Source organism: Myxocyprinus asiaticus, chromosome 32 (assembly GCF_019703515.2).
Source record: "Myxocyprinus asiaticus isolate MX2 ecotype Aquarium Trade chromosome 32, UBuf_Myxa_2, whole genome shotgun sequence".
Taxonomy (NCBI): Eukaryota; Metazoa; Chordata; class Actinopteri; order Cypriniformes; family Catostomidae; genus Myxocyprinus; species Myxocyprinus asiaticus.
This window is the reverse complement of record NC_059375.1, coordinates 41,360,438-41,388,395: the sequence shown is the minus strand read 5'-3', so window position 1 is coordinate 41,388,395 and position 27,958 is coordinate 41,360,438. Positions and strand designations below refer to the sequence as shown.

At 41.0% G+C, this 27,958-nt stretch overlaps 2 protein-coding genes across 4 annotated transcripts in view; both read left to right on the top strand.

Annotated features, from left to right (window-relative positions):
- LOC127423612 (uncharacterized) overlaps positions 1–27,958 on the top strand; it is a 150,497-nt gene that overhangs the window by 96,328 nt on the left and 26,211 nt on the right. The window lies entirely within an intron of this gene.
- On the top strand, positions 21–27,824 carry LOC127423614 (uncharacterized). 3 transcript variants are annotated; one of them, XM_051668085.1, is made up of 5 exons: positions 21–265; positions 1,236–1,321; positions 24,656–24,934; positions 25,037–25,081; positions 27,204–27,824. In XM_051668085.1, exons 1-5 carry the CDS (start codon positions 252–254, stop codon positions 27,410–27,412), a joined length of 633 nt encoding a protein of 210 aa, XP_051524045.1. In that variant the 5' UTR covers positions 21–251; the 3' UTR covers positions 27,413–27,824. The 3 variants fall into 3 exon arrangements, with proteins under 3 accessions (XP_051524045.1, XP_051524044.1, XP_051524043.1); XM_051668084.1 differs by lacking the exon at positions 1,236–1,321 and adding an exon at positions 24,199–24,284 and having other exon boundaries at positions 32–265; positions 27,204–27,821; XM_051668083.1 differs by lacking the exons at positions 21–265; positions 1,236–1,321 and adding exons at positions 22,921–23,136; positions 24,199–24,284 and having other exon boundaries at positions 27,204–27,818.

The window sequence follows — 27,958 nt, the reverse complement described above, 5'->3', positions numbered from 1 at the left end:
TCAAATATTCAAACCATATATTAGTGAAATCACATCATCAAAACTCACAGTGTCCCGGGACAATTTTTAACTGGAGTATAAAATCGAAAGTACGAGAAACATGTCATTAGCCTGTTTGTTTTTTAATATTGGTTTTGTAAACGAATAATTATATAAAAAGTAGTTTTTCGGATTTTGGATTATTAATTGAATATTAAATGAAGGAATGATACACGGATTATTCTGCTCCCCGGATTACATTCATCTAAACTATGTTTTCACAAAGGTAATTATGCTTATACTTATATTCATCTTTTCACAACAATTTATAGATTATATCGTGTGTTTTGTTCAGAATAATTACAGACATTGATTTGTTTCCGGTATCTGGTAAATGAAAGAACAACCATAAATATTTGTATTATATTCTTCTGTTTTCATTGTGACGCTTTGAAACTGTGTTGTTGGATATTTTGTCACAAATGTATTTTGGTGCATAATAAAGTTTCTGTTGTGATTATTCTGTGCTATTCCATAATCTCGTGCTCATTAGATAAAAAACTTCAAACAGGCTTAAATTAAAAAAAACGATGCAAGAATGTGAACACACACACACACACAGACACACACAGACACACACACACACACGCACGCGCACACACACACACACAGACAGACAAACAGACACACACGCACAAAGACAGACACTCACACACACTCACACACTCACACATACTCACACACACACACACACACACATACAGACAGACATACACACACAGACACACACACACACACACACACACAGACACACACACACACACACACACACACACACACACAGACAGACACACACATACACACAAAACTTTAATTCAAAATGATGTAAAGTTCATCACAAGATAATGTCATTTATATTTTTAAGAACACAAGTGAAAGACTGGTCCTAATATGAATATATTTGAATGTAATCCAGCAAGCCTTGTTTCTGATATTTAAACATATGAGGACATAATGTAACATGCACTTAATTGTGGAAACAAATTGTGTAGGATTGTGAAGTTGGTCAGTGAAAGATGCTCTTTGCTGTGGGTTTATTACTGATCATTGTTTCAGTACTTTTACACTATTGTTTTCATACAAGTTTGCAAACTTTTAATAATTTCTAAATTGTGATATTTCTGCTGATATTTCTAATGTCTTGAGTACTAGTTAAGTTTAACTTCAGGTGTAAATGTTTGTCTTTTTTATTTCAGAAATAAAACCATGGGTTCTGTAAGTTTTGTGCTCCTGCTTATACTGGTCTGGACTTTCCAAACTGTCTGTGAAGATGAGTGCTTTAGTAAGATAATTCTTGGAAATAAATTCTTATAACTACATTTGGCAGTTGGGGAAAAACTTGTGTCTTGTGTCGTTGTGTTTTGTGGCTCAGAAAAGAAGAATGACTTTTTAATTCATGTACGAGGGCAGTGATGCGGTATATTAACTGATGTATTACATCACCAGACTATTGTATCTGATTTAAAATGTCCGATTAAAATTTGTCTTGTCATGCCTTGTGTCACATTGGAACAAATCATAATGTACTGAACACAACAAGTCTGGATATGTTCTTTGAATGTCTTAAGATGAGAAATTAGGTCTATACTGTGTGTATTTGTGTTTAATTGCTGTATTAAATTGATATAAACACAAACTATTTTTCAGGTGGATTCAATATAACCTGTGAAGATGTGACTGGAAAAGTGGGAGAGACATTAAATGTTACCTGCAGTATCTCTTATCAGTGCAGTAACTGCTGCATGAAATTTTACAAGTTTTATAATCCTGCCGAAATCTGTAGAAAAGAAATCCTTAAAAATTCCTGTGAACGGAAGACCAGCATCACACTCCTTACACTCTGAATGCAACAACGACAACAAAATGTAAAAATTTTTTGCAAATGAACTTTGGACATAAATCAGCAGAATTCACTGTTAACATTACAGGCGAAGTTTAAGAGCATTTATTGTTGTTTATAATGAAATAAATGTTTGCAAATGTACATCTATTAAGAATCTTGTATCACTTCTCAGTGTAAGGAGGAGGCGAGAAGCAGCTTTCCTGGTTCAGGTAAGGATTTTTATTTTTCTCTCTGCAGCAGTAGTACAGTCTCAGAGTTTTTGTCTTGTTCACTAAGCTTGTCCGAATTCACACACACCACTTCACAAAATAAACTCTCAACATTTGTAATAATGAACTCTTTGCTTCGTACTCGGCTCTCTGGTGCCCAGGCTCTCTCCAACCTGCGGTGTGGCTCCCTATTTATGCCGCTCTCCCCGTGCTCACTGAAATTAGAGACAGGTGTTAGACATAATTTATCTCAGGTGTAAGCGCCCTTACCGCTTTCTCTCTCTCCGGAGAGATGCTTGACCACGCCCCCGCTGCCACATATCCCCACCGCCCGACTCAGGCTGGGGCGGCATCCAGCCTGCCTACCACTCCCCCCATTCCTGGAAAGGAAGTCAGCGACAGCCATCTGCGCCCCCGGTCTGTGGACCACCTTGAACTTAAACGGCTGAAGAGCCAGGTACCAACGGGTGATCCGGGCATTGGTATCTTTCATGCGGTGGAGCCACTGGAGTGGGGCGTGATCGGAACAGAGGGTGAAGGCCCGCCCCAACAGGTAGTATCGGAGAGTGAGGACCGCCCACTTGATGGCGAGACAATCCTTTTCTACGGTGCTGTACTTAGTTTCCCTCAAGGAGAGCTTATGGCTAATGTACAGCACCAGGCGCTCCTCCCCCTCCACCACCTGCGAGAGTACGGCCCCCAGCCCCCTGTCTGAAGCATCTGTCTGTAAAACAAAAGGGAGAGAGAAGTCAGGTGAATGTAAAAGCGGCACCCCGCAAAGTGCAGCTTTAACTTGCGTGAACGCCCTCTGACACTGCTCCGTCCACTGGACAGGGTCTGGAGCTCCCTTTTAGTGAGATCAGTCAGCAGGCTGGTGACGTCCGAATAATTAGGCACAAACCTTCTATAATAGCCAGCCAGCCCCAGGAACTGTCTCGCCCCTTTTTTGGTCTTGGGTCCCGTGGCGCAAGTGGAACCCCAGATACCGTACCTCCACCCGTCCAATCGCGCACTTCTTTGGGTTCGTTGTGAGTCCCGCTCGGCGCAGCGATCTCAGAACCGCCCTCAGATGTTGCACGTGCCACTGCCAATCATTGCTATAAATGATGATGTCATCTAAATAGGCAGCGGCATAAGCTGAATGCGGTCTGAGGATTCGGTCCATGAGACGCTGAAACGTAGCTGGGGCTCTAAACAAACCGAACGGAAGTGTCACAAATTGGTGCAATCCAAACGGTGTGGAGAAGGCGGTTTTCTCAAGGGAAATTGGTGTCAAGGGGACCTGCCAATAACCCTTCGTCAAATCCAATGTCGAATAAAATCGAGCAGTGCCCAACCGATCGAGCAACTCATCAATGCAAGGCATTGGATATGCATCAAATTTAGACACCACGTTGACTTTTCTATAATCCACACATTATAGACCCCGTCCCCAGCCGGGGTCACGGCTGGGGACGCCTCCTGGCTGAGGAGGCTCCAGATCGCCTGCCGGTCCTCGGCTTGAGTGTGTAGGAGCTCGACAAACCGGCGATCTTGAGCGTGTAGGAGCTCGACAAACCGGCGATCTTGATCTTGTCGGAGCTCGAGCAGTGTCTGCTGGTGGCTCTGATGTAGGCCAGCGAGGGCTTGTTCACTAAGCTTGTCCGAACTCACACACACCACTTCACAAAATAAACTCTCAACATTTGTAATAATGAATGCTTCGTACTCGGCTCTCTGGTGCCCAGGCTCTCTCCAACCTGCGGTGTGGCTCTCTATTTATGCCGCTCTCCCCGTGCTCACTGAAATTAGAGACAGGTGTTAGACATAATTTAACTCAGGTGTAAGCGCCCTTACCGCTTTCTCTCTCTCCGGTGAGATGCTTGACCACGCCCCCGCTGCCACAAATCTATTACCAGTAGTTTCAAAAACTTTTTACAGACATTAAAGACAACACTAAAGATGTCACTTCAGCTGCCGAAACAGGTATTGTTTATCATTTTCAATTATTCATCATTGTTTACAGATAGTGATACAGATTTCTTTAAACATTGAAAACTGCTCTTTAATCACTTTGTGAGCAAATTCAACTTCAACTCATAAAACAATATATATATATTTTATGTTTTTAAGTAAATTATAAATGGAGTTTCTAATAGTGACACATCCTGATTGATTTGAATTAGTATGTTTTTGTATCGATTATAGATTATAAATAGTGTTTCTGTGCTACAGACATGATACCAACAGAAATCATTAAGATGGCATAATATAATAACTATATGTCAATAATGTGAAAGAAGTGAGTTTTGTTTATATTCTGCCTTAACTGAACTCTTAAACTCTCTCTCTATCTCTCTCTCTCTCTCTCTCTCTCTCTCTCTCTATGTATATATATATATATATATATATATATATATATATATATATATATATATATATACACACACACACACACACACACACACACACACACTGTTTGGAATAATGTACAGATTTTGCTGTTTCAGAAGGAAATTGGTATTTTATCACCAAAGTGACATTCAACTGATCATAAAGTATAGTCAGAACATTACTGATGTAAAAAACAGCACCATCACTATTTGTAAAAAAGTAATTTTTGATCAAATCTAGACAGCAGTCGTCACTCCAACACCTTATCCTTGAGTAATCATGCTAAATTGATCATTTGGTACTAGAAAATCACTTGCCATTATATCAAACACAGTTGAAAGATATTTGGTTCGTTAAATGAAGCTTAACATTGTCTTTGTGTTTGTTTTTGATTTGCCACAGTATGCAATAGACTGGCATGTCTTAAGGTCAATATTAGGTCAAAAATTGCAACAACAAAAAAAGAAACAGCTTTCTCTAGAAACTTGTCAGTCAATCATTGTTTTGAGGAATGAAGGCTATACAATGCTTGAAACTGCCAAAAAACTGAAGATTTCATACAAAGGTGTACACTACAGTCTTCAAAGACAAAGGACAACTGGCTCTAACAAGGACAGAAAGAGATGTGGAAGGCCAGATGTACAACTGAACAAGAGGATAAGTACATCAGAGTCTCTAGTTTGAGAAATAGACACCTCACATGTCCTCAGCTGACAGCTTAATTGAATTCTACCCGCTCAACACCAGTTTCATGTACAACAGTAAAGAGAAGACTCAGGGGTGCAGGCCTTATGGGAAGAATTGCAAAGAAAAAGCCACTTTTGAAACAGAAAAACAAAAAGAAAAGGTTAGAGTGGGCAAAGAAACACAGACATTGGACAACAGATAATTGGAAAAGAGTGTTATGGATCTTAACCCCATTGAGCTTTTGTGGGATCAGCTAGACCGTAAGGTGCGTGAGAAGTGTCCGACAAGACAGACACATCTATGGCAAGTGCTACAGGAAGTGTGGGGTGAAATGTCACCTGAGTATCTGGACAAACTGACAGCTAGAATAACAAGGATCTGCAAAGCTGTCATTGCTGCACGTGGAGGATTTTTTTGATGAGAACTCTTTTAAGTAGTTTAAGAAGTTCTGATCATTTTTTTCAAATTGTAATAGTCATTTTTCAGATTATTAATGTCCTGACTATACATTGTGATCAGTTGAATGCCACGTTGGTGAATAAAAGTACCAATTTCATTCCATATGAGCAAAATCTGAATACATTATTCCAAACTTTTGGCTACCAGATATATATATAATAAATGTTTTAATTGCAGAATTCAGTAATATCATCTGATAGTTAGATATGTAATTAGGGTGACATTCCTTAATGACAATTAATCATGGTTTAACTACAGTAGCCCTAGTTTAACTATGTTCTTTGTAGTGAATCCATAGTAACCACAAAATTAACCATGGTTACTACAGTCATGGTTGCTACAATATTACTATAGTAAAATCACGGTAACTGTGGATACAACAGTATGAAGCCATACAAGCTACAACCGCTACTGAGAACATAATATCTGTAGTAAAAGCTAGGTTCATTTTCTTAAGGATTAAACAAATTGTGACATCATTAAATAGAACTTACATTTATACTTACTGTATTATGCACTAATAAATTAGAAAACACCATATTTTACTTAACTGAATCAAAATATAGTGATAAAAACAGCAACAATTCACCAAATATTTCACCTCAAAAAAGAAGTTCCTTTAAGGCTGCGTGGGACTCAAATGAGTCAGTGAATCATTTACATGAACTGTCCAAAAGAACCGATTCATTTATGTGATTCAGATTTTCCCAGCGCATCATGACAGAGAGAGAGGGCGGTTTAGAGTGTGTTTGTTTATATCATCGACTCCATTGCTGTGTACACGATACAATGTGACAAATGTAGCATTTTGTGACGTTACAGCGCTTCTCATTGGAAAATGTAGCTCGAGCATCCCAATAAATCAGTATTTCTGCAATTCTAAGTGATGACGCTATAGCGCAGAAATGTGTACTTTCTAATATGATGTATTGTACAAACAAATGTGTTTGCCTTTGTTTTGTCTTTATATTGTTATCGTTGCAAATGCAAATAAAAACTTAAAAAAGCGATACAAAATAGCGCAGAATTTACCCACTTCTTCCTCTTTAAACAATGTTGTAACAGAGACTGAATGCTCCTATAGAGATTACAGACTATTCTTCTTTTCTTTTTTCAAAAAGGTGGAAGGGAGGAAACTCTACATCAGACATCTATCATTACTGCAGGCATCACCTGTCTTATCTTCCTCCTCCTCCTCATCATCATCTTCATTGCAAAAAACCCCAAAAAGATGAGACAAAACTGTGCCAACAATTTTAGATCTTGTATGGACTATAAAATGGATGATAATGATGATAACAGTACATGATCGGATCGGTCAGTGATTCGAAAAAAAAAAAAAGAAGACTGTTGCACAGGCATGCACAACATATATTCTCTAGAAAATGTAAAAATGTAGTTTAAGATTACTGTAGTATCGAATGTTATGGTGCCTTGATGATCCCGCCAAGAAAAAAAAAAAAAGATAATCCAGATTTTTAATCTCACAATTGCAACTTTATTTATTGTAATTGTGACCTTATATCTTGCAGTTTCGAGTTTATATCGCAATTGCCACTATTTCTGGAATTTGTGACTTTTTCGTGACATATCTCGCAATTGTGACTTTAAATCTCACAATTTCAAATTTATTTCTCGCAGTTGCGACTTTGTTTCTCATAACTGCAACTTTATATCTCACAACTGCAAAGTTATATCTGACAATTTCAATTTTATATTTCACAGTTGCAACTTCATTTCAAAGTTAATTCTGACTTTATTTCTTGCAATTGCAACTTTATCATAATTGTGACTTTTTATCTTGAAATGTTGAGTTTATATCGCAATTGTGACTATTTCTCAAATTTGTGACTTTTTCGTAATTGCGACTTAATATCTCACAATTTTGAGTCTATCTCACTATTGTGACTTCATTTCAAGTAATTGTGACTATAACTTAAAATTTCAAGTTTATATCTTGCAATTGCAACTTTATTGCAACTTTATTTTAAAAGAAATTCTGACTTTATATCTCACAATTGCAGTTATATCATACTATTTAAATTTCATATTTCACAAGTTAATTCAAAGTTATATTTCAAAGTTAATTCTGACTTTATATCTTCCAATTGCAACTTTATTTATCGTAATTGTGACTTTTTATCTTGCAATTTCACGTTTATATCTTTCCATTGCAACCATTTTTCATACTTGTGACTTTTTATCTCACAATTGCGACTTTATGTCTCACAGTTTTGAGTTTATATCGTAATTACAATTATATAAACTCTCAATTATGAGAAATAGTCACAATTGCAAGAAATAAAGTGACAATTGTGAGATATAAAGTCAGAATTACCTTTTTTTATTTCGCTCATTCCTGGTGTGATCTGGCATATTATGGCATTGATTATTGTGAATGTGAATGATTATGTTATGATTATGTCTGAATGTGAAAATGTTTGCTTTTATTCTATGCTTGTTCTTGCTTTGTATTTTCCAGCATTACCCCATACTAATCTTTTTTTAACTTAAAAAGAAATGTGTGTTGTTCTTCTATATGAATTCCTATTGTGACAGTATGATACTTGATGTGCTTAGAATATTTACCCTCATGGTTTCTAGACAACAAACAACAAAATCTTGCTTTGAATGTTGATATATTTGTTTTTGTCTTGGTTTATCAGGTATGATCATGTGATGATTTGTTGTGTAGCAACGTCTCTATATGACACAACAATCACAAAGACATATATGTGGGCACATCCATCCATCCATCCATCCATCTATCTATCTATCTACCTACCTATTTGTCTTCTCACAAATGTAACATTTAAACTTTTATAATAAAGAGTTTTATATTCCGATATTTTATCAAAGAATGGGCATATACATATCCACAAAGGTCCGGGCTATGCCCCAAATATCCAATGATCATAGAACCGATGATCATAAATCATCCTGTTAACAGTGTGTTTGCTCCATGTAGACAGTATTTTGCAGATATCCATCAACTTTCATTGACATTCTGCTGAACATTTCCTTTGGTGTTCCTAATATTCCTTTAAACTAATCATAGTGTTGGGTTTGAGTCCACCTTAGTCGAGTCCAAGTCAAGTCCGAGTCTTTAAACAATCGAGTCCGAGTCCAGTCTGAATGAATCTGTTCATGAATCTGAATTAAAATTGTAATCGTAAACTCAACATCAATATTTTAAGCTTATTTTAAACTTCACAACTAAGAAAACCAGTTTGTTAATATAAATGTAACAAAAACACCTCTGTTGCCTTTCTATATATATTTTATGATTAGTATCCTGCTGAACAGACTTCAAATTGGTTTCAGAATGAAAGCATATGATTTAGGTGTATGAAGACAAAACTGTCCTTCAACACACTTCTTATTGCGTTCTGTTGACTTTTTCAATTATTTATTGATATTTCCCCTCCACTCAAACATAGACTAAAGAAAGCGAAAGCTGCATTAGTCATTACTACAAAAAGTTATTTTGTTTAGAATTTTAATTTAGTTTTTATTTCTATTTCATTTTCAGTCTGTCAGTTAAATGTAATTTAGTTTTATTTAAAATGATCCCTATCTAAAGAAATAATAATCTATACTGAGATGTCTTTCTGAATGTTTTTTCTCTATCTGCCGACTGATTTGGGAAAATACAGTACATACAAATGAGTCAACACAGTAGTATTTAGCACTCGCTGAGAAGTTACATCTTACGATTTGACTGTACATGCTACATCCAAAAGCACTGGAAAAGCCCACTGATAATATTAGGGTCATGTAGTCATGGACATGATTTTCTAGTTAATTTGCGGGAAACCGCACAATGCAGGACAGTTCTGCGTGCTGCTCGTGAACCTAAATCCCTGATGCGTCCGTGTGCATCTCGCAGCAGCTGTCGCAGAAAATAAAAATAATAATAATAATTGATATTTGCAAATTCTGTCATTGAATAATACATTTATTTTATAGTCTATAATTAAATAATAAACAAAATATTTCACTGCCCAAAATATCCTAATATTTTATTGTGCATGGTCGAATGTTGTGAATGGTGGACAAATGCTGTAAAAGAATGTATTTTAAGCAGCTCGTCAATGCTTTGAAAATATTTAATAAATAATAAATAGGTGCTGTTTATCTGTTTAGAGTTGCTGTCTGCTTTAACAATAACACTTTTTTCCCCGACTATTTAAAAAGTTACACAGTTAATTCATCAAGCTATTATGGACCAGTTCAAGCTGACAACACTGTGTCAAGAGACTACAGAAGCCTACGTGTCTAGATACATTACGCCTAAAAAGATTTAGTACCCAATATTAATACTATTTGTATGTATTTTTATTTCAATATGCTGTTTTTAGTAAACTGTGAGACATGATGTGGGTGACTTGACTCTTGATTTCTTGATTTTAAGTTCCCTATCCGTCACTCACTCGACGTTGTGTCGATGTAGTAACACTAGGGGTCACTCTTGGGAGCCCGAGACACCTCTGGTCTTTGATAAAAGGCCAATGAAAATTGGCGAGTGGTATTTGCATGCCACTCCCCCAGACATACTGGTATAAAAGGAGCTGGTATGCAACCACTCATTCAGATTTTCTCTTCGGAGCCGAACGGTCATGCTCACTGAGCTGAATACTACTGTTCATTCACCTCTGCTGGATCTGATGGCGCATTTCAGCAGCTTCTCTTCCCTCTGCACTGGTGCACTGCAGAGAATGCCCCTGGGCACTTCGGCAGAAATAAAAGAGTATATTTCTCTAAAAGAGTATATTTCTCTAAAAGAGCGGCACACACGGAACATCTTTTTAAAGACACGTCTTTTTAAAGATGCTTTTCCGATTGTGTGTTATTCCTGGTTGCGCTCATTATCTCTCGCCTTCTGACTTCTAACTGTCTTTCATAACTGGGCACTGCTCAAGCAGAGACAGCGTTCACGTATGGTCATGTTCTCATTGCGAGAATATGTCCATGGCAACGTTGCCATCGCGGCTCACCTTCCTAAGAAAGCAAGCCACCCCAGAGGCTCCCACCTCGGTCCTTTTACCCACGGGTATGAGGCCAGCGCGGCTAGCACTGGGGGTGATTTGGGGACCCCAATGGGACCGCCTCCGCCTGGTATCCCCCCGCGGATCTCCCATTCCACAGCACGCTCATCTGCCCTGATCGAGCTTCCGGATGAGTCCGCCGGCTCGTCTCACGGCGAGTTCGACCTCTTATTCGGAGCCCGCGAAAGTGATGAGCTCTCGAGTGCAGCAGTCAGAAGCCTCAGCTGGGCTCCTCCCTTCGGGGTCGATTGCCCAGTCACAGGCTGACGCGGAGATGACGACATGCTTTCCCGGGCAACCGCGAGCGTCGGCTAGAGTGGAACTCACTGCTCTTCCCTGAACCCTCGCGGCTCGGTGATTGGTTCCTGGGCTCGCGGCGCCGCTCAAAGCCACGCCCCGCCCCCGTTCCTTTCTTCCCGGAAGTGCATGAAGAGCTGACAAGGTCACGGGAGGCACTTTTTACTGCCCGGTCCCGATCTTTTCAGCACCCCGCCCTCACTACCCTTGATGGTGGGGCGGCCAAGGGCTATTCGGTAATCCCCCGGTGGATAAAGGTGCTCGCGGTGCACCTATGCCCGCAGAGCGCCGCCATCTGGCGCGGGTGCCCAAAGCCCCCGTCCAAGACCTGTAGGTTTACGTCGTCTCTGACGGCCAAGGCCTACGGTGCCGCTGGACAAGCCGCCTCCGCCCTGCACGCCATGGCTCTCCTGCAAATCCGCCAAGGCACTAAAGGAACTGCACGAGGGTAGTTCCGCCCCGGGATTGATGCAGGAACGGCGCTCGGCGACCGACCTCGCTCTCTGAGGGATAGAAGTCACGGTGCGGTCTCTCGGGCGGACGACGGCCACACTAGTGGTCCAGGAGTGCCACCTTTGGCTCAACCTGGTCGAGATGGGTGAGGCCAACAAGACACGATTCCTTGCTGCCCCCATTTCCCAGGCGGGCCTATTCAGCGACACCGTCGAGGACTTTGCCCAGCAGTTTTCGATGGTAGAGCAGTAGATGGATGCTAGCCGGCATATCCTGCCCCGGCGTGGCTCAAGATCCCGCACCCCGTCTACTCATCACCCCTTCGGCCTAGCCCCGGCATGGAGCCCACCGCAGGAAGCAGACGCCACCCGTCTCGTGGCCGCCCATAACCTGTGAAAGGCTTCAAAGCGCCCTTGAGACGGGCGACCCAGGGACAACGAAACACGCTGCTCTGGAGCTGGTAAGCAGATCTCCATCTTTTTGTTACCTTTTGCATTTAATTGCGCTGCATGCCCAAGTGGCTGCAGTACTCAAGAGCTCAGCAAGAGCGGTTTCCTTGTTCCCTGGGTCACGTATCCAGTGTGCACGGCCGTCATCACGACCACCATACACCACTCTATTTGGCAGGTTTGGCGCTCCAGCGGCGGTCTCCTGCCCCTGAGCGCCCAGCTGTGGCACAAATCCGCCCCCGATGTGACAGTCTCCATGGGTCACAAGGACAGGCCTCTTCCTCCCCCGTCCAAGGCTGTTCCGGGGGTGGTCACAAGGAGCCAGGTAAGTGCTTTGATGTCCTTTAGACTCAGCACGTCCACGACGTGGTGTGGCACCTCAAGCTCCGCCCCGCCGCGATGCCTCACCTGCCGGTACGTCCGATGACGTTGTCCGTTTGGTCCCCCTTGCGCGGAACTTGGACGCATGGCTTGCGCTTTCCAATCTGTCGCGAGGGCTGGTCCGGACCGTCTGACTCAGCTGCACGATTCAGTTCGCCATGCATCCGCCCAGGATCAGCGGTGTCCACTTCACCTTGGTGAAAGACGAAAACGCTGCTACCTTGCGCAGAGATCGCTACCCTCCTACGGAAGGGCGCAATAGAACCTGTCCCTACAGCCGAGATGAAGAAGGGGTTTTTCAGCCCCTACTTCATCGTACCGAAAAAAGGCGGTGGGTTGCAGCCAATCTTGGACCTGTGAGTTCTGAACTAGGCTTTACACAGACTCCCGTTCAAGATGCTGATGCAAAAGGCATTCTGGCGAGCGTCCGGCATCAAGATTGGTTCGCAGCGGTAGACCTGAAGGATGCGTACTTCCACGTCTCGATCCTTCCTCGACACAGACCCTTCCTGTGGTTTGCGTACGAAAGTCAGGCGTATCAGTACAAAGTCCTCCCTTTCGGCCTGTCCCTGTCTCCTCGTGTCTTTACGAAGGTCGCAGAGGCTGCCCTTGCCCCGTTAAGGGAGGTGGGCATTCGCGTTCTCAACTATCTCGATGACTGGCTAATCCTAGCTCATTCTTGAGACATGTTGTGCGCACACAGGGACCTGGTGCTCTCACACCTCAGCCGACTAGGGCTTCGGGTCAACTAGGAAAAGAGCAAGCTCCTCCCGGTTCAGAGCATCTCTTTTCTCGGTTTGGAGTTGAACTCAGTCTCCTTGAAGGCGCACCTTATGAACGAGCATGCCCAGTCAGTGCTGGCCTGTTTGAAGGCGTTCAAACAGAAAACAGCGGTTCCACTGAAACTTTTTCAGAGGCTCCTGGGGCATATGGCATCCTCGGCGGTGGCCACCCCTCTCGGGTTGATGCATATGAGGCTGCTTCAGCACTGGCCCCAGACTCGAGCCCCTAGATGGGCATGGCGCCAAGGGACACGTCGCATGGTCATCACGCCGGTCTGTCACCGTCTTTTCAGCCCTTGGACCGACCTCTCGTTTCTACGGGCAGGTGTTCCTCTAGAACTGGTCTCCAGGTGCGTCGTGGTCATGACAGACGCCTCCAAAACGGGCTGGGGCGCTGTTTGCAATGGGCACGCAGCCGCCGGCCTCTGGACGGGTCCGCGACTGCATTGGCACATCAACTGCCTCGAGTTGTTGGCAATTCTGCTCGCCCTGCAGAGGTTTCGGCCGTTGATCCAGGGCAAGCACATGTTAGTTCAACAACATGATAACGGTAGCATATGTCAACCGCCAAGGCGGTTTGCGCTCACGTTGTATGTCACAACTCGCCCGCCGTCTCCTCTGGAGTCAGCAGCACTTCAAGTCGCTGCAAGCCACTCACATCCCGGGCAACCTCAACACTACAGCGGACGCGCTGTCACGACAGGTTACCCTCAGGGGAGAGTGGAGACTCCACCCTCAGGTGGTCCAGCTGATTTGGAGTCAATTTGAGAGGCACAGGTGCACCTGTTCGCCTCCCAAGAATCCTCCCCACTGCCCGCTCTGGTACACCCTGACCGAGGCCCCCCTCGGCATAGACGTGCTGGCACACAGGCCCCCTGGCATGCGCAAATATGCGTTTCTCCCAGTGAGCCTGCACCCTGTGCAAGGTCAGGGAGGATGAGGAGCAGGTCGTCCTGGTAGCACCCTACTGGCCCGCCCAGACGTGGTGCTCGGACCTCACGCTCCTCGCGACAGCTCCCCACTGGCGAATTCCCCTGAGGAAGGACCTTCTTTCTCAGGGACGGGGCACCATCTGGCACCCGCGCCCAGACCTCTGGAATCTCCATGTCTGGCCCCTGGACGGGACGCGGAAGACCTAAGCGCTGGTAGACATGATCACTCAGGCTAGGGCCCCCTCTACGAGGCGCCTGTATGCCTTTAAGTGGCGTCTGTTCGCTAAGTGGTGTTCTTCCCGTCGGGTAGACCCCCAGAGATGCGCAGTCGGATCAGTGCTTTACTTCCTGCAGGAGAGGTTGGAAGGGAGGCTGTCCCCTTCCACCTTGAAGGTGTACGTTGCCGCCATAGCAGCACACCATGAAGCAGTCGACGGTAAGTCCTTAGGGAAGCACGACCTGATCATCAGGTTCCTAAGAGGCACCAGGAGGCTGAATCCCTCCAGACCGCGCCTCGTTCCCTCATCGGACCTCTGTAGTTCTTCAGGGTCTACAGAGAGCCCCCTTTGAGCCTTTGCAGTCAGCCGAGCGTAAGGCACTCTCCTTGAAGACTGCCCTCCTGACTGCGCTCACTTCCATCAAGAGGGTAGGTGATCTGCAAGCGTTCTCTGTCAGCGAAACGTGCCTGGAGTTCGGTCCAGGTTACTCTCACATGATCCTGAGACCCTGACCGGGCTATGTGCCCATTGTTCCCTTTAGGGACCAGGTGGTGAACCTGCAAGCGCTGCCGCAGGAGGAGGCAGACCCAGCCCTGTCATTGCTGTGTCCGGTGCGCGTTTTACGCATCTAATTGGATTGCACGCAGAGCTTTAGAATCTCTGAGCAGCTCTTTGTCTGCTTTGGTGCACAGCGGAAAGGAAGCGCTGTCTCCAAGCAGAGGATCGCCCACTGGCTCATTGACGCCATAACTATGGCATATGTCGCCTAGGACATGCCGCCCCTGGTAGGGCTACCAGCCCATTCTACCAGGGGTGTAGCGGCTCCCTGGGCCCTGACCAGGGGTGCCTCTAATAGGCATTTGCAGAGCAGCGGGCTGGGCAACACCCAACACCTGTGCAAGGTTCTACAACGTCCGGGTGGAACCGGTTTCGTCCCAGGTAGGGGCACGCAACACAAGCGGATAAGCCCGGGATAGCTGGCCGGGTGTATCGCTTGCACATAGCACCTTCCACCTCCCTTGGAGCTGAAGAACATGCGCCATTAATTCCCAGTAGTGTTCACAAACTTTGTTCCCTGGTGGACTTCCTCCGAGCCCTGTGGCAGTCGAGTTTTCGGAGAGACTCGCTGCCGGCCCAGTACATGCGCTAAGAGCCCTGTTCTGGGGTAGGTGCTCCGCATGTGGCAGTTCTCTGTAAGGCTAACCCCATGCGATATATATCACACAGCAGTCTGCCCACCACACACCGCCAGTTCACGTAACACAGTTCAGCCAATTGTGGCATTACGTATAGGGACCCCTAGTGTCACTACATCGACACAACGTCGAGTGAGTGACAGATAGGGAATGTCATAGTTATTTGTGTAACCTCCGTTCCCTGATGGAGGGAACGAGGCATTGTGTCCCTCCTGCCACAACGCTGAACTACCCACTGAAATGGCCGGACCTTATATTGGCTCTTCAGCATAAAACCTGAATGAGTAGTTGCATACCAGCTCCTTTTATACCCGTATGTCCGGGGGAGTGGCATGCAAATACCACTCGCCAATTTTCATTGGCCTTTTATCAAAGACCAGAGGTGTCTCGGGTGTCACTACATCGACACAACGTCTCGTTCCCTCCATCAGGGAACGGAGGTTACACAAGTAACCATGACGTTTTTAACCACGATGAAACCGCAATGCGAGCACAGTCTTGGCTGCACAAACTCCACGTGCAATTTTACCAGTTGTCAGGTCCTGTGTTGTGTCAAACTGCCTTGTTTAGTTTCTATTACATTAGATACATACACGTTTTTATGTTTTCATCGTGCAAGCCACCTCGGTAGTCGATGATATACAGTAGTCTCTGTAGTAACAATCAAGAGTATTGATTGACTGATGGGTGTGCCTGTGCACATGCGTATGTGTGTGTGCCTGTGTTTGCTTAAACACAGTGAAACAATTCTAGCTATGTCTATGACTTCAGGGGTTAATACGGCTGCATGCAGAAAGAGATGTGTTCATTCATTTCTGTTTATTTTTTTTATTTTTTCTTTGCATCACAAATGTCATGGACCCGCCAGGACTCTGAAAAAAATACAGAGTCCCAAAGGCTCGAGTCAAGTCCAAGTAAAAATGCATCCGAGTCCATGACAAGTCCATTAAAATTGGACTCTTGACTCGGACTCGAGTCCAAACTCGAGTACCCCAACTCTAGGAATTAATAAAGAATTGTGATACGCTCTAAAAAATTAATGTAGGAAACCTCTTTTCTATTATCAAGCTTTTATCACATGGTGAAGAAACACCATTGAAACCAGTTCAATTGGTGAAGAATAAACTACACAACTGTTCTCTTTGTATGCATTTTTTATGCTATTTGTGTAAAACACATTACACAGACTAATTCTGGAAGAAATCGTGAGAGGGTTGTTGAGATGGGATGGAGTCTGTGTCTGGCAGCAGAAGGATGTTTATAACCAGACCGACTCGACTCCCTGCTGAGTTAATGGTGTTGCCAACTAAATAAGAACTTCCGTTGTGTTTAAAAAAAACATTTTGGTCTCGTGTTGCTTACTGATTCAATGAGTGCATTTACAGGCAAACCAGTATGCTGATAATGATCAAAAATCAGCCTAATCAAAAAAATCCTACAATAAAAGTGAATCTTGTTAACCTCTTACTCTCTGGCCCATTTTTTGGATTTCTGCCTAAATCTGCCCTACCCAATTTTAAATGCTCACCTTACACACATACAATGGAATAAATGCAAAAGACTGGTCTCTTTGTAAAGACAACCCCTCAAATTAAAAATGGATATGTTGAATATTCAATAAATATTATGGTAGATGTTCAAAATATTATAAACTCACAATAAATAGGCACTTTTTGGATTTTCTTTTTTGCAAAATGTCAATAAAAAGGGTGTTATTCAGGACCTACTTGGTGAAGCTCAGCTCTGGTTGATTCCCTTAGGGGACAGCAAATACTAGAATAAAGAATTTTTCCTCTATCACTTTCTAAACAGAAGCTATTGAACTGCAACTAAAGAGAGGCAAAGGGTCCTTTTTTGTGTCTCCAAGTGTCGTTTTGGAGACTCCAGGTACCCAATTGCAAAAACAGGTTAAAACAAAGTACATTACCCCAAAATTTTACACATGGCAGGAGCATTTTTCTGGATTTTCTTCAAGGTTTCATCAACTTTTTCTCTGTGACACACCAAAGTAATAGGCAAAATGGCAGAAAAGGGATGAGACAGAGCAGCAGTTTTTGTGTTTTACACAAAACCATTTCTATTGTTGTATAACAACATAAGTTATGGTCTACTTGTAGCATAACTTGCAACATATACTGGTTACTACTTGAAGATTCAAAGTGCACATATAGACTGTATAGCGTTAAATAGGAAAGAAACGTACAGAACTGCAAAATAAATAAATGACCACTCCCACCTGCTGACACAAGACACAAAAAAAGAACTTGTAAATCCATGGTCAGCATATCAGAACCTTTGGGAATTCTGAAAACAGTCAGAATCAGGATGTGTTGGATAAATATAAAAAGACTAAACTGTGTATTGCACATAATTATTGCTCAAGGGGGCAGTTTTAACTCTTCATAAGATGGATAGCCTGAAGGAAAAAACTGCTCCTGTGCCTGACGGTTCTGGTGCTCAGAGCTCCGAAGCGTCAGCCGGAAGGCAACATTTCAAAAACGTAGTGGGCAGGGTGAGTGGGGTCCAGAGTGATTTTTCCAGCCTTTTTCCTCACTCTGGAAGTGTACAGTTCTTGAAGGGAGGGTAGGGGGCAACCAATAATCCTCTCAGCAGTCCGAACTATCCTTTGTAGTCTTCTGATGTCCGATTTCGCAGCTAACACACTCTTCTGCCACTTGTGCAATCTGCTTCCAAAAATTCTGGATAACATTCCTTATCCTGGACGAGTCGAGATGACAACTCTGTGGCACCAGATGTGCTAGGTGGTGTGGCAGCACTTACCAGCTGTGATACAAGCATCTCTCAGAATGTTTTTTTGGCTGAGAGGAGTCTTGCTCCGAGTCTTTGCCAGGTGCTGGTGGAGAATAAAGCTGTTCACTACAGCAATGTCCAGGAAATGGAAGAAAACCATCCTGTACCATCTTTTTGTCTTGTGCAAGATGTTATAATAACCAATGAGAGCATCAGAAATGTCAACGCCTCCCATGTGCTGGTTGTATTGCTTGATGGCTCGTGGAACTGGGACTTCACGCACGCTCCATTCACCATTGGGATTCTTCACACGCCCGGAGATGGTATCACTGCTATAGGCTTTGTGGATTGTTGAACACATTACGACCTCCCTTGTGTCCATCCACTTGACGAAGAGGAGCTTACCATCTCTGAGCCAACGGATGGTTCCTCTTTCAGCCTTCTTGCTGAGATAGTTTTCTTTGGTCTTCGGAAAGCCTCGATGGTTTGGACGTATTGTGTCACAAGACGCTGTGTTTTTGTCCAGCAAGTCTGCAAAAAGGCTTGGGCTAGTGTAAAAGTTGTCAACAAAACCATTTACAGAGTGGCCAGCAGACTCATCACTGAATCATAGCTAAGGCCTTTGACTGTGGGAACTGAATTTTTACCCTCGTAAGTTCCAGGTGTACCCACAGGCAAAATCGGCAAGAACAAAGAGTTTATAGCCCCACTTGGTGGGCTTTTCCTTTTTGAACTGCTTGAGGCCTATGCATGCTTTTGAAGCCACCATCCTCTCATCCACTGACACCTGTTGGCCTGGCTGGAAATATGTAGTACATGCTGCCAGGATGTCGTGGTACAGTAGCTTGATTTTGTTCAGCTTGTCATACTCCGTTGTTCCTTTTTTTACGTGTGTTCTGCAGGTCCTGTCCCCCCAGAGATTCCAGGAGATGGCTTGAAATCTGGCCCTGGACATCACAGATTGTGGGTAAGGGAAGTTATAAAGTTCTTTCTTCGCCCAGTGGTCTTCAACACCTTTTACTTTCGCGAAACTCATGTAAATAATCATGGCCAAATATGCATGAAAATAACAATGCTCTCTACAACAGAGTTTGTAAAAAAGAGCTGGATCAATTCCAGTGGTGAATACACCCTGTCCATTGCGAGCTGTGGTCCTGGGTTTCTCCTTGGAAGGAAACCTGGCAGCACAGGCTCCTCCTCCTCCTCCTCCTCCTCCTCCTCTATGCCATTGTGTCAAAGCACATCCTGTTATCCCCATATTGAATGAGACATTCCTCGCTTCTGCCTCCTGGATGTGCGAGACCACTCTGTTTCTGCTGGAGGCTAATCATCAGCAGAATTTGTGCAGTAACAAAAAACGGTTTTATATGCACACACTTGGGTTAATTTACACTTAAATACATATAACATAAAATAAAATATATATATACTCATGATCAACACAATATTCGTCATGTCTGAATACTTGCAGAATGTTAAAAGCAAAGTAAAACTTAAGACTTGTGGGTTTTCACAAACATTTATGAACTTAAAATCAGGGTCTTCTTCCCAAAAAATTAATCTATGGATCTTTTAGACCCCTGTGCAGAATAAGGCCTTCCTCTCATCTGCCTTCCCATGAAACATGGAGATTTTGCAGTGGGTGTGGATGAGGTTTGAGGCACGGTGTCTAGTTCAAAATTTGGCCTGTAACACAAAGCAAACAACTTATTATAAGCACACACACTTGGTTATTGGTACTGAAATAATGTATTTTACACAAAATCATAATGATATACTCATAATCAACACATTATTCATGTCTGAATAATTGCAGCCTAGATGGGACAGATAACACAATATAAAAATTATTAAAAATAAAACAGCTACTCGGCCCTGCAAACATAAACAGTAATGTGCACAGTAAATATACCTAATGGGCTATAACAGCAGCAAAATAAACCTTACAGACGCTATCCTTACATGCACATGTAAAAGAAGTGATTATACACACACAAAAAACAATCTGTTTGCTTAGTTGTTGCATTTTGTCCTTGCAAGGCAACACAGTCCATTGGAAAACATGCTGCATGAGTTTTGGACGATCAAACTTATGAATGCTCATTACAAAATCACAATTCTCTCTATCTAGAAAAATAAAAATAATAATGATTCAATCACTATTATAAGTGTAAAAACATATAATTACTCATCAAAATCAAGGTCTTCTCTCTCAAGAAAAGCAGCTTCTCTCACTGAGTCAAAGACCGCTTGTACACCAAATAACTTCTGCGATGCCTTTCTCTTCTCAGATGCCATATTTTTTAATCAAAAAATACAAAAAAAAACAAATGATCGCAATCTGTCGTCATATTCCACCATCAAAAGCCAATGTCCTGTCCTGACGCATGCGCAGGGTCGGAGTGGGATTCGTATTCAGCCCGGGATGTCATGTCCAAGTCAGCCAAAAGGGGGGTTGGAGGTGAAGATGATAACAATAAAACAAGATCACAGCAAAAATATGCAATATATGTAATTACTGGAAAATTATTTAAGCTCTCCATGTCATTATACCACATACGGCATTCACTAAGATTTTCACTTTGTCATAAGACTTCATTGTATGTGTTGTAAAAATAAGTGAATGTTAAAGGGATATTTTATCATTTCCTCACCCTCATGTCATCCCAGATGTGTATGACTTTCTTCTGCAGAACATGAATGAAGATGTTTAGAAGAATATCTCAGCTCTGTTGGTCCATTCAGTGCAAGTAAATGAGAAGCAGTGAGAAACAGATCAATAATAAAGTCATTTTTTACTATAAATCTCCACTTTCACTTTCACAAGTGCTCTTCTCTCGTAAGAGTTCTTCTGTTTTTGGTGATTTACATAAGCATATCGCCCCCTACTGGGCAGGGAGGAGAATTTATAGTAAAAAAAAACTTAGATATTTATCTGTTTCACACCCTCACCTATCATATTGCTTCTGAATACATAGATTAAACCACTGGAGTTGTATGGATTACTTTGATGCTGCATTTATGTGATTTTTGTACCTTCTGAGTTCTGATCACCATTCGCTTGCATTGAAAGGACCAACAGAACTGAGAAATTTTCTAAAAAGCTTAATTTGTGTTCAGCAGAAGATAGAAAGTCATACACATCTGGGAAGGCATGAGGGTGAGTAAATGATGAGAGAAATTTCATTTTTGGGTAAACTAAGTTTATTTTAAAGACTATCTAGGCACATAATAACACTATAGAACTGTAAATGTTTATAACTCCTTCAAGATGTACAGGCTCACACTTTAAATGGTCAGTGCTTTGTATTTTAGATAATTAAAATAGCAACAGATCCAGTGAAACAATTAAGGTTGAGTGATTGTCTTTACATTTTTACATGCCATTCAAAAACGTGCCATTTTACAATGATAAGAGTGAAATAAAAGACTAAAAATAACACATTTGTACTTTTCTTTTACTTGGAATGTAAATGTTCAGAACAAAGGCAAAATGGTTACTGTCTCTTTAAGAGGGTTTTATCACATTACAACACTGAAGGCACTCTGTGCAGTTTGTTTCATTGAGTTTCATCTTTTGAGAGCTGTAAAGTCCCATTATTTTCGTACCGTGTCGTGCTGTTGCATCTGTATTCATTTACTTTAAGTATTCTGTTATTTTGTGACAAAAAATAATTTTGCTATTATAATTCTGCACTGCTAGGGAAGAGGCTTTCAGAGATTAATTGAGATTGTGAGACTGCAGTCAGTATTAAACTTGTGATGATCTTGTAGGCTACCTGAAGCACGTTCATCCATTCAGCTATTAGTAGCCTATCTGTTCTCGATGGATCTTCCGTGATCCTTCCCGCGCTGTCAAGTGAAGCAGCAACATCAGTTTCATCTCTCACAGGATACTCTCTCATTTGTTTGGGTGTGAGATGATAAAATACAGACTGCGTTCTCTATAATACGGAACGCAATAATGATTCTTTAAATACCGGATGTTACGGACTGTTGGCAATTGTTATGCAACATAGGATGAAAGTTTGTCAATCAACATGCGGACCTATTTTTGACCGGCCCAGCGGGAATTCTCCCGATCTTCCCGATTGCCACGCCGGCCCTGGCCCTGCGCATGCGCACCAGTGCGCGCTCATTATCTATGAGATTCTCGCAAGTTTGTTAAAAAGAAAAAATATAAGCTTAATAATGTGGGAGTGGAGGTTAATGAATATGTCGATAAACTAGCTAAACAAGCACTAAAGCACACGGATATAGACATACAAGTGACACTCAGAATGGAAGAGATTAAAGGAAAAATTAAAGAATATGTTAAAAATGAATGGCAAGAAGTATGGAACAGTGAAACTAAGGGCAATATTCAGAGACAAGAAGGCAATGGGAGAATAGTTTATAATAACAGGAAGGAAGATTCAGTTATCACTCGTCTCCGAATAGGTCATACTGGGCTAAATCATTCATTATGTATAATAGGAAAACATGAAACAGGACAATGTCATAATTGTGGTCAAGTAGAGACAATAGAGCATGTACTAACAAAATGAACAAAGTATGCAAAAGAAAAGTCAGAGCTTATTAAAGTAGTCAGAGATACAGTGAAGAAACATTTAATCTACAAACTCTGTTTAAAGGATCTGCAGAACAAATGAAAAAATATAGTGCAATATTAAGATATCTTAAAATAACAGAGTTAGTCAGGAGAATGTAATTATTCCCATTGATGCGTCACACTCCAGTCTGAACGGTGGCGGTAATGCAGCAGAAACTGAACATAAAACCTCATATGAAGAAGAAATCTCAGCGTCTCGGGGCTGTTTTTCACTGCAGTGTCAAATCGAAAGTACGAGAAACATGTCATTAGCCTGTTTGTTTTTTAATAATGGTTTTGTAAACGAATAATTATGTAAAAAGTAGTTTTTCGGATTTTGGATTATTAATTGAATATTAAATGAAGGAATGATACACGGATTATTCTGCTCCCCGGATTTCATTCATCTAAACTATGTTTTCACAAAGGTAATTATGCTTATACTTATATACATCTTTTCACAACAATTTATAGATTATATCGTGTGTTTTGTTCAGAATAATTACAGACATTGATTTGTTTCCGGTATCTGGTAAATGAAAGAACAACCATAAATATTTGTATTATATTATTCTGTTTTCATTGTGACGCTTTGAAACTGTGTTGTTGGATATTTTGTCACAAATGTGTTTGTGGTGCATAATAAAGTTTCTGTTGTGATTATTCTGTGCTATTCCATAATCTCGTGCTCATTTGATAAAAAACTTCAAACAGGCTTAAATTCAAAAAACGATGCAAGAATGTGAACACACACACACACACACACACACACACACACACACACACACACACACACACACAGAGAGACAGACACACACACACACAAACATACACACACACAGACAGACAGACAAACATATACACACACACACACACATACATACGTACACACACACAGACAGACAGACTTACACACACACACACACACACACACACACACACACACACAGACAGACAGACAGACAGACATATACAGACACACACACAGATAGACAGACAAACATATACACACACACATACACACACAGACAGACAGACTTACAGACACACACACATACACACACAGACAGACAGACTTACAGACACACACACACACACAAAACTTTAATTCAAAATGATTTTAAGTTCATCACAAGATAATGTCATTTATATTTTTAAGAACACAAGTGAAAGACTGGTCCTAATATGAATATATTTGAATGTAATCCAGCAAGCCTTGTTTCTGATATTTAAACATATGAGGACATAATGTAACATGCACTTAATTGTGGAAACAAATTGTGTAGGATTGTGAAGTTGGTCAGTGATAGATGCTCTTTGCTGTGGGTTTATTACTGATCATTGTTTCAGTACTTTTACACTATTGTTTTCATACAAGTTTGCAAACTTTTAATAATTTCTAAATTGTGATATTTCTGCTGATATTTCTAATGTCTTGAGTACTAGTTAAGTTTAACTTCAGGTGTAAATGTTTGTCTTTTTTATTTCAGAAATAAAACCATGGGTTCTGTAAGTTTTGTGCTCCTGCTTATACTGGTCTGGACTTTCCAAACTGTTTGTGAAGATGAGTGCTTTAGTAAGATAATTCTTGGAAATAAATTCTTATAACTACATTTGGCAGTTGGGGAAAAACTTGTGTCTTGTGTCGTTGTGTTTTGTGGCTCAGAAAAGAAGAATGACTTTTTAATTCATGTACGAGGGCAGTGATGCGGTATATTAACTGATGTATTACATCACCAGACTATTGTATCTGATTTAAAATGTCCGATTAAAATTTGTCTTGTCATGGCATGCCTTGTGTCACATTGTAACAAATCATAATGTACTGAACACAACAAGTCTGGATATGTTCTTTGAATGTCTTAAGATGAGAAAGTTAGGTCTATACTGTGTGTATCTGTGTTTAATTGCTGTATTAAATTGATATAAACACAAACTATTTTTCAGATCAATTCAATATAACCTGTGAAGATGTGACTGGAAAAGTGGGAGAGACATTAAATCTTACCTGCAGTATCTCTTATCAGTGCAGTAAATGCTGCATGAAATTTTACAAGTTTTATAATCCTGCCGAATTCTGTAGAAAAGAATTCCCTAAAAATTCCTGTGAACAGAAGACCAGCATCACATGTCCTTACACTCTGAATGCAACAACGACAACAAAATTTAAATTATTTTTGATAAGCTGTGGACGTAAATCAGCAGAATTCACTGTTAACATTACAGGTGAAGTTTAAGAGCATTTATTGTTGTTTATAATGAAATAAATGTTTGTAAATGTACATCTATTAAGAATCTATTACCAGTAGTTTTAAAATCTCTTTACAGACATTAAAGACAACACTAAAGATGTCACTTCAGCTGCCGAAACAGGTATTGTTTATCATTTTCAATTATTCATCATTGTTTACAGATAGTGATACAGATTTCTTTAAACATTGAAAACTGCTCTTTAATCACTTTGTGAGCAAATTCAACTTCAACTCATAAAAAAAAATGATTTTATGTTTTTTAAGTAAATTATAAATGGAGTTTCTAAAAGTGACACATCCTGATTGATTTGAATTAGTATGTTTTTGTATCGATTATAGATTATAAATGGTGTTTCTGTGCTACAGACATGATACCAACAGAAATCATTAAGATGGCATAATATAATAACTATACGTCAATAATGTGAAAGAAGTGAGTTTTGTTTATATTCTGCCTTAACTGAACTCTCTCTCTCTCTCTCTATGTATATATACACACACACACTGGCGGCCAAAAGTTTGGAATAATGTACAGAATTTGCTCTTTCAGAAGGAAATTGGTATTTTATCACCAAAGTGGCATTCAACTGATCATAAAGTATAGTTAGGACATAACTGATGTAAAAAACAGCACCATCACTATTTGTAAAAAAGTCATTTTTGATCAAATCTAGACAGACCCCATTTCCAGCAGCCATCACTCCAACACCTTATCCTTGAGTAATCATGCTAAATTGCTCATTTGGTACTAGAAAATCACTTGCCATTATATCAAACACAGTTGAAAGCTATTTGGTTCGTTAAATGAAGCTTAACGTTGTCTTTGTGTTTGTTTTTGAGTTGCCACAGTATGCAATAGACTGGCGTGTCTTAAGGTCAATATTAGGTCAAAAATGGCAAAAAAGAAACAGCTTTCTCTAGAAACTCATCAGTCAATCATTGTTTTGAGGAATGAAGGCTATACAATGCTTCAAATTGCCAAAAAACTGAAGATTTCATACAAAGGTGTACACTACAGTCTTCAAAGACAAAGGACAACTGGCTCTAACAAGGACAGAAAGAGATGTGGAAGACCAGATGTACAACTAAACAAGAGGATAAGTACATTAGAGTCTCTAGTTTGAGAAATAGACGCCTCACATGTCCTCAGCTGACAGCTTCATTGAATTCTACCCGCTCAACACCAGTTTCATGTACAACAGTAAAGAGAAGACTCAGGGGTGCAGGCCTTATGGGAAGAATTGCAAAGAAAAAGCCACTTTTGAAACAGAAAAACAAAAAGAAAAGGTTAGAGTGGGCAAAGAAACACAGACATTGGACAACAGATAATTGGAAAAGAGTGTTATGGATCTTAACCCCATTGAGCTTTTGTGGGATCAGCTAGACCGTAAGGTGCGTGAGAAGTGCCCGACAAGACAGTCACATCTATGGCAAGTGCTACAGGAAGTGTGGAGTGAAATGTCACCTGAGTATCTGGACAAACTGACAGCTAGAATAACAAGCAGAGACAGATAAAAACAAGATCTGCTACTGAATTTATTGTACAAGGAACTACTTAATAAGTCTTTGGATGTATATTTTAAAATAATATAACTATCTTTTCTGTTTAATATTTATCTCTGTAAAATAAGAGTATTTTATTGATAAGTTTGATCAGAATGTATAAATGGTTTAAAGCTTCCGTTTGTAATTGTAAAATTCATAAATAAGACATTTGTGGGTTGAATTCTCCTAAAAGCATAACACTCAAAACATTCCTATGTTTGTTTGAGCTCCACACAGCAACACTGACTCAACCAGTGGTGTGAGTTTGGGGCGGGACTTTCTGTTTGTACAACCAATGGGGTGACGAGGGGAGTTTTCTGGAATCTGTTGGAAAACAGTGATTAAAATGTTTTAATGTTTGCCCTAGTCCTGATATCTCATGAAAAGTTGGCTAAATCATATGAAATCAAGTATAGTGTATCATGGAAGAAAGGTATTATAGCGTTTTACATGGACATAAGGGAGAGTGACATTATTGGATGGTGTAAAAGAATTTGCATGACCAAACTTGTCCAATATCGTATGATTCAGTCAACTTGTATGAATTCGTACGACTTAAGACTGTTTTGCTCTATTAGTTTGCTTTTGTACAGATTACATTCAGATGTGTGCATCAAGAAATCACTCTTCTAATAAATCATGCAGTCTATGATTTAAATGTAATGTACCAATAGAGATTATTCTTTTTTATCATCCAGATCAATCACATGATAAATCTGTGACGGACGTGATCAATCCAGACGGCCCTGATCGATCTAAGGTTGCTGTCATTGCTGCTGTTGTAAGCGGTTTCATCATCATTATAATCATCACAGTAACAATCATTTACAAAAAGAAACGCAACTGTTCCAGCCTTCCAGAGTGTTTCCGATCAACAGACATGATGACAGACAATTCAATAATTTGAAAGCAGTTTTATTGCACTTTTCAAGTGAACCTTGTAAAAAGATGACGCCTTTGGTTATATGTTTTCTGTTTTATATGTATTTATGTTAAATATTATTGTGTTGTTTTAATGGCTGATGATCTTATGATAAACAGATTAAAAATAAGAAAACCTTTTTTGTTGTTGTCCTAACTTTGTAAGGATGTCATTTTGGCTCTGTTCACTCCATCTCCCTTCAAGTAGTCTTATTTTATAGCACTAAATGGCAAGAAGAACCAGAAAAAATTATATTTCCTATATCACCATCCGTCACAAAATGCCGATCTGAAATATAAGTGTTGCTATAACGCGTTTTAGCCATCGCAGATGTGTTCGTCCATAGACATTCAATCTAATTTTTAGTTCTGGCACCAGCCCCAATTATCATCAAATATCTTGGCCTCTGAGTGGACTAGAAGCTCAGTCTACATGTCATTAGACAGCTGAGATCCTCCCCTTTGCACTGAAGTATAATATTATTATTATTAGTCAATAAAATATATTTCTGATGATTTGTTTAGTGTGTTT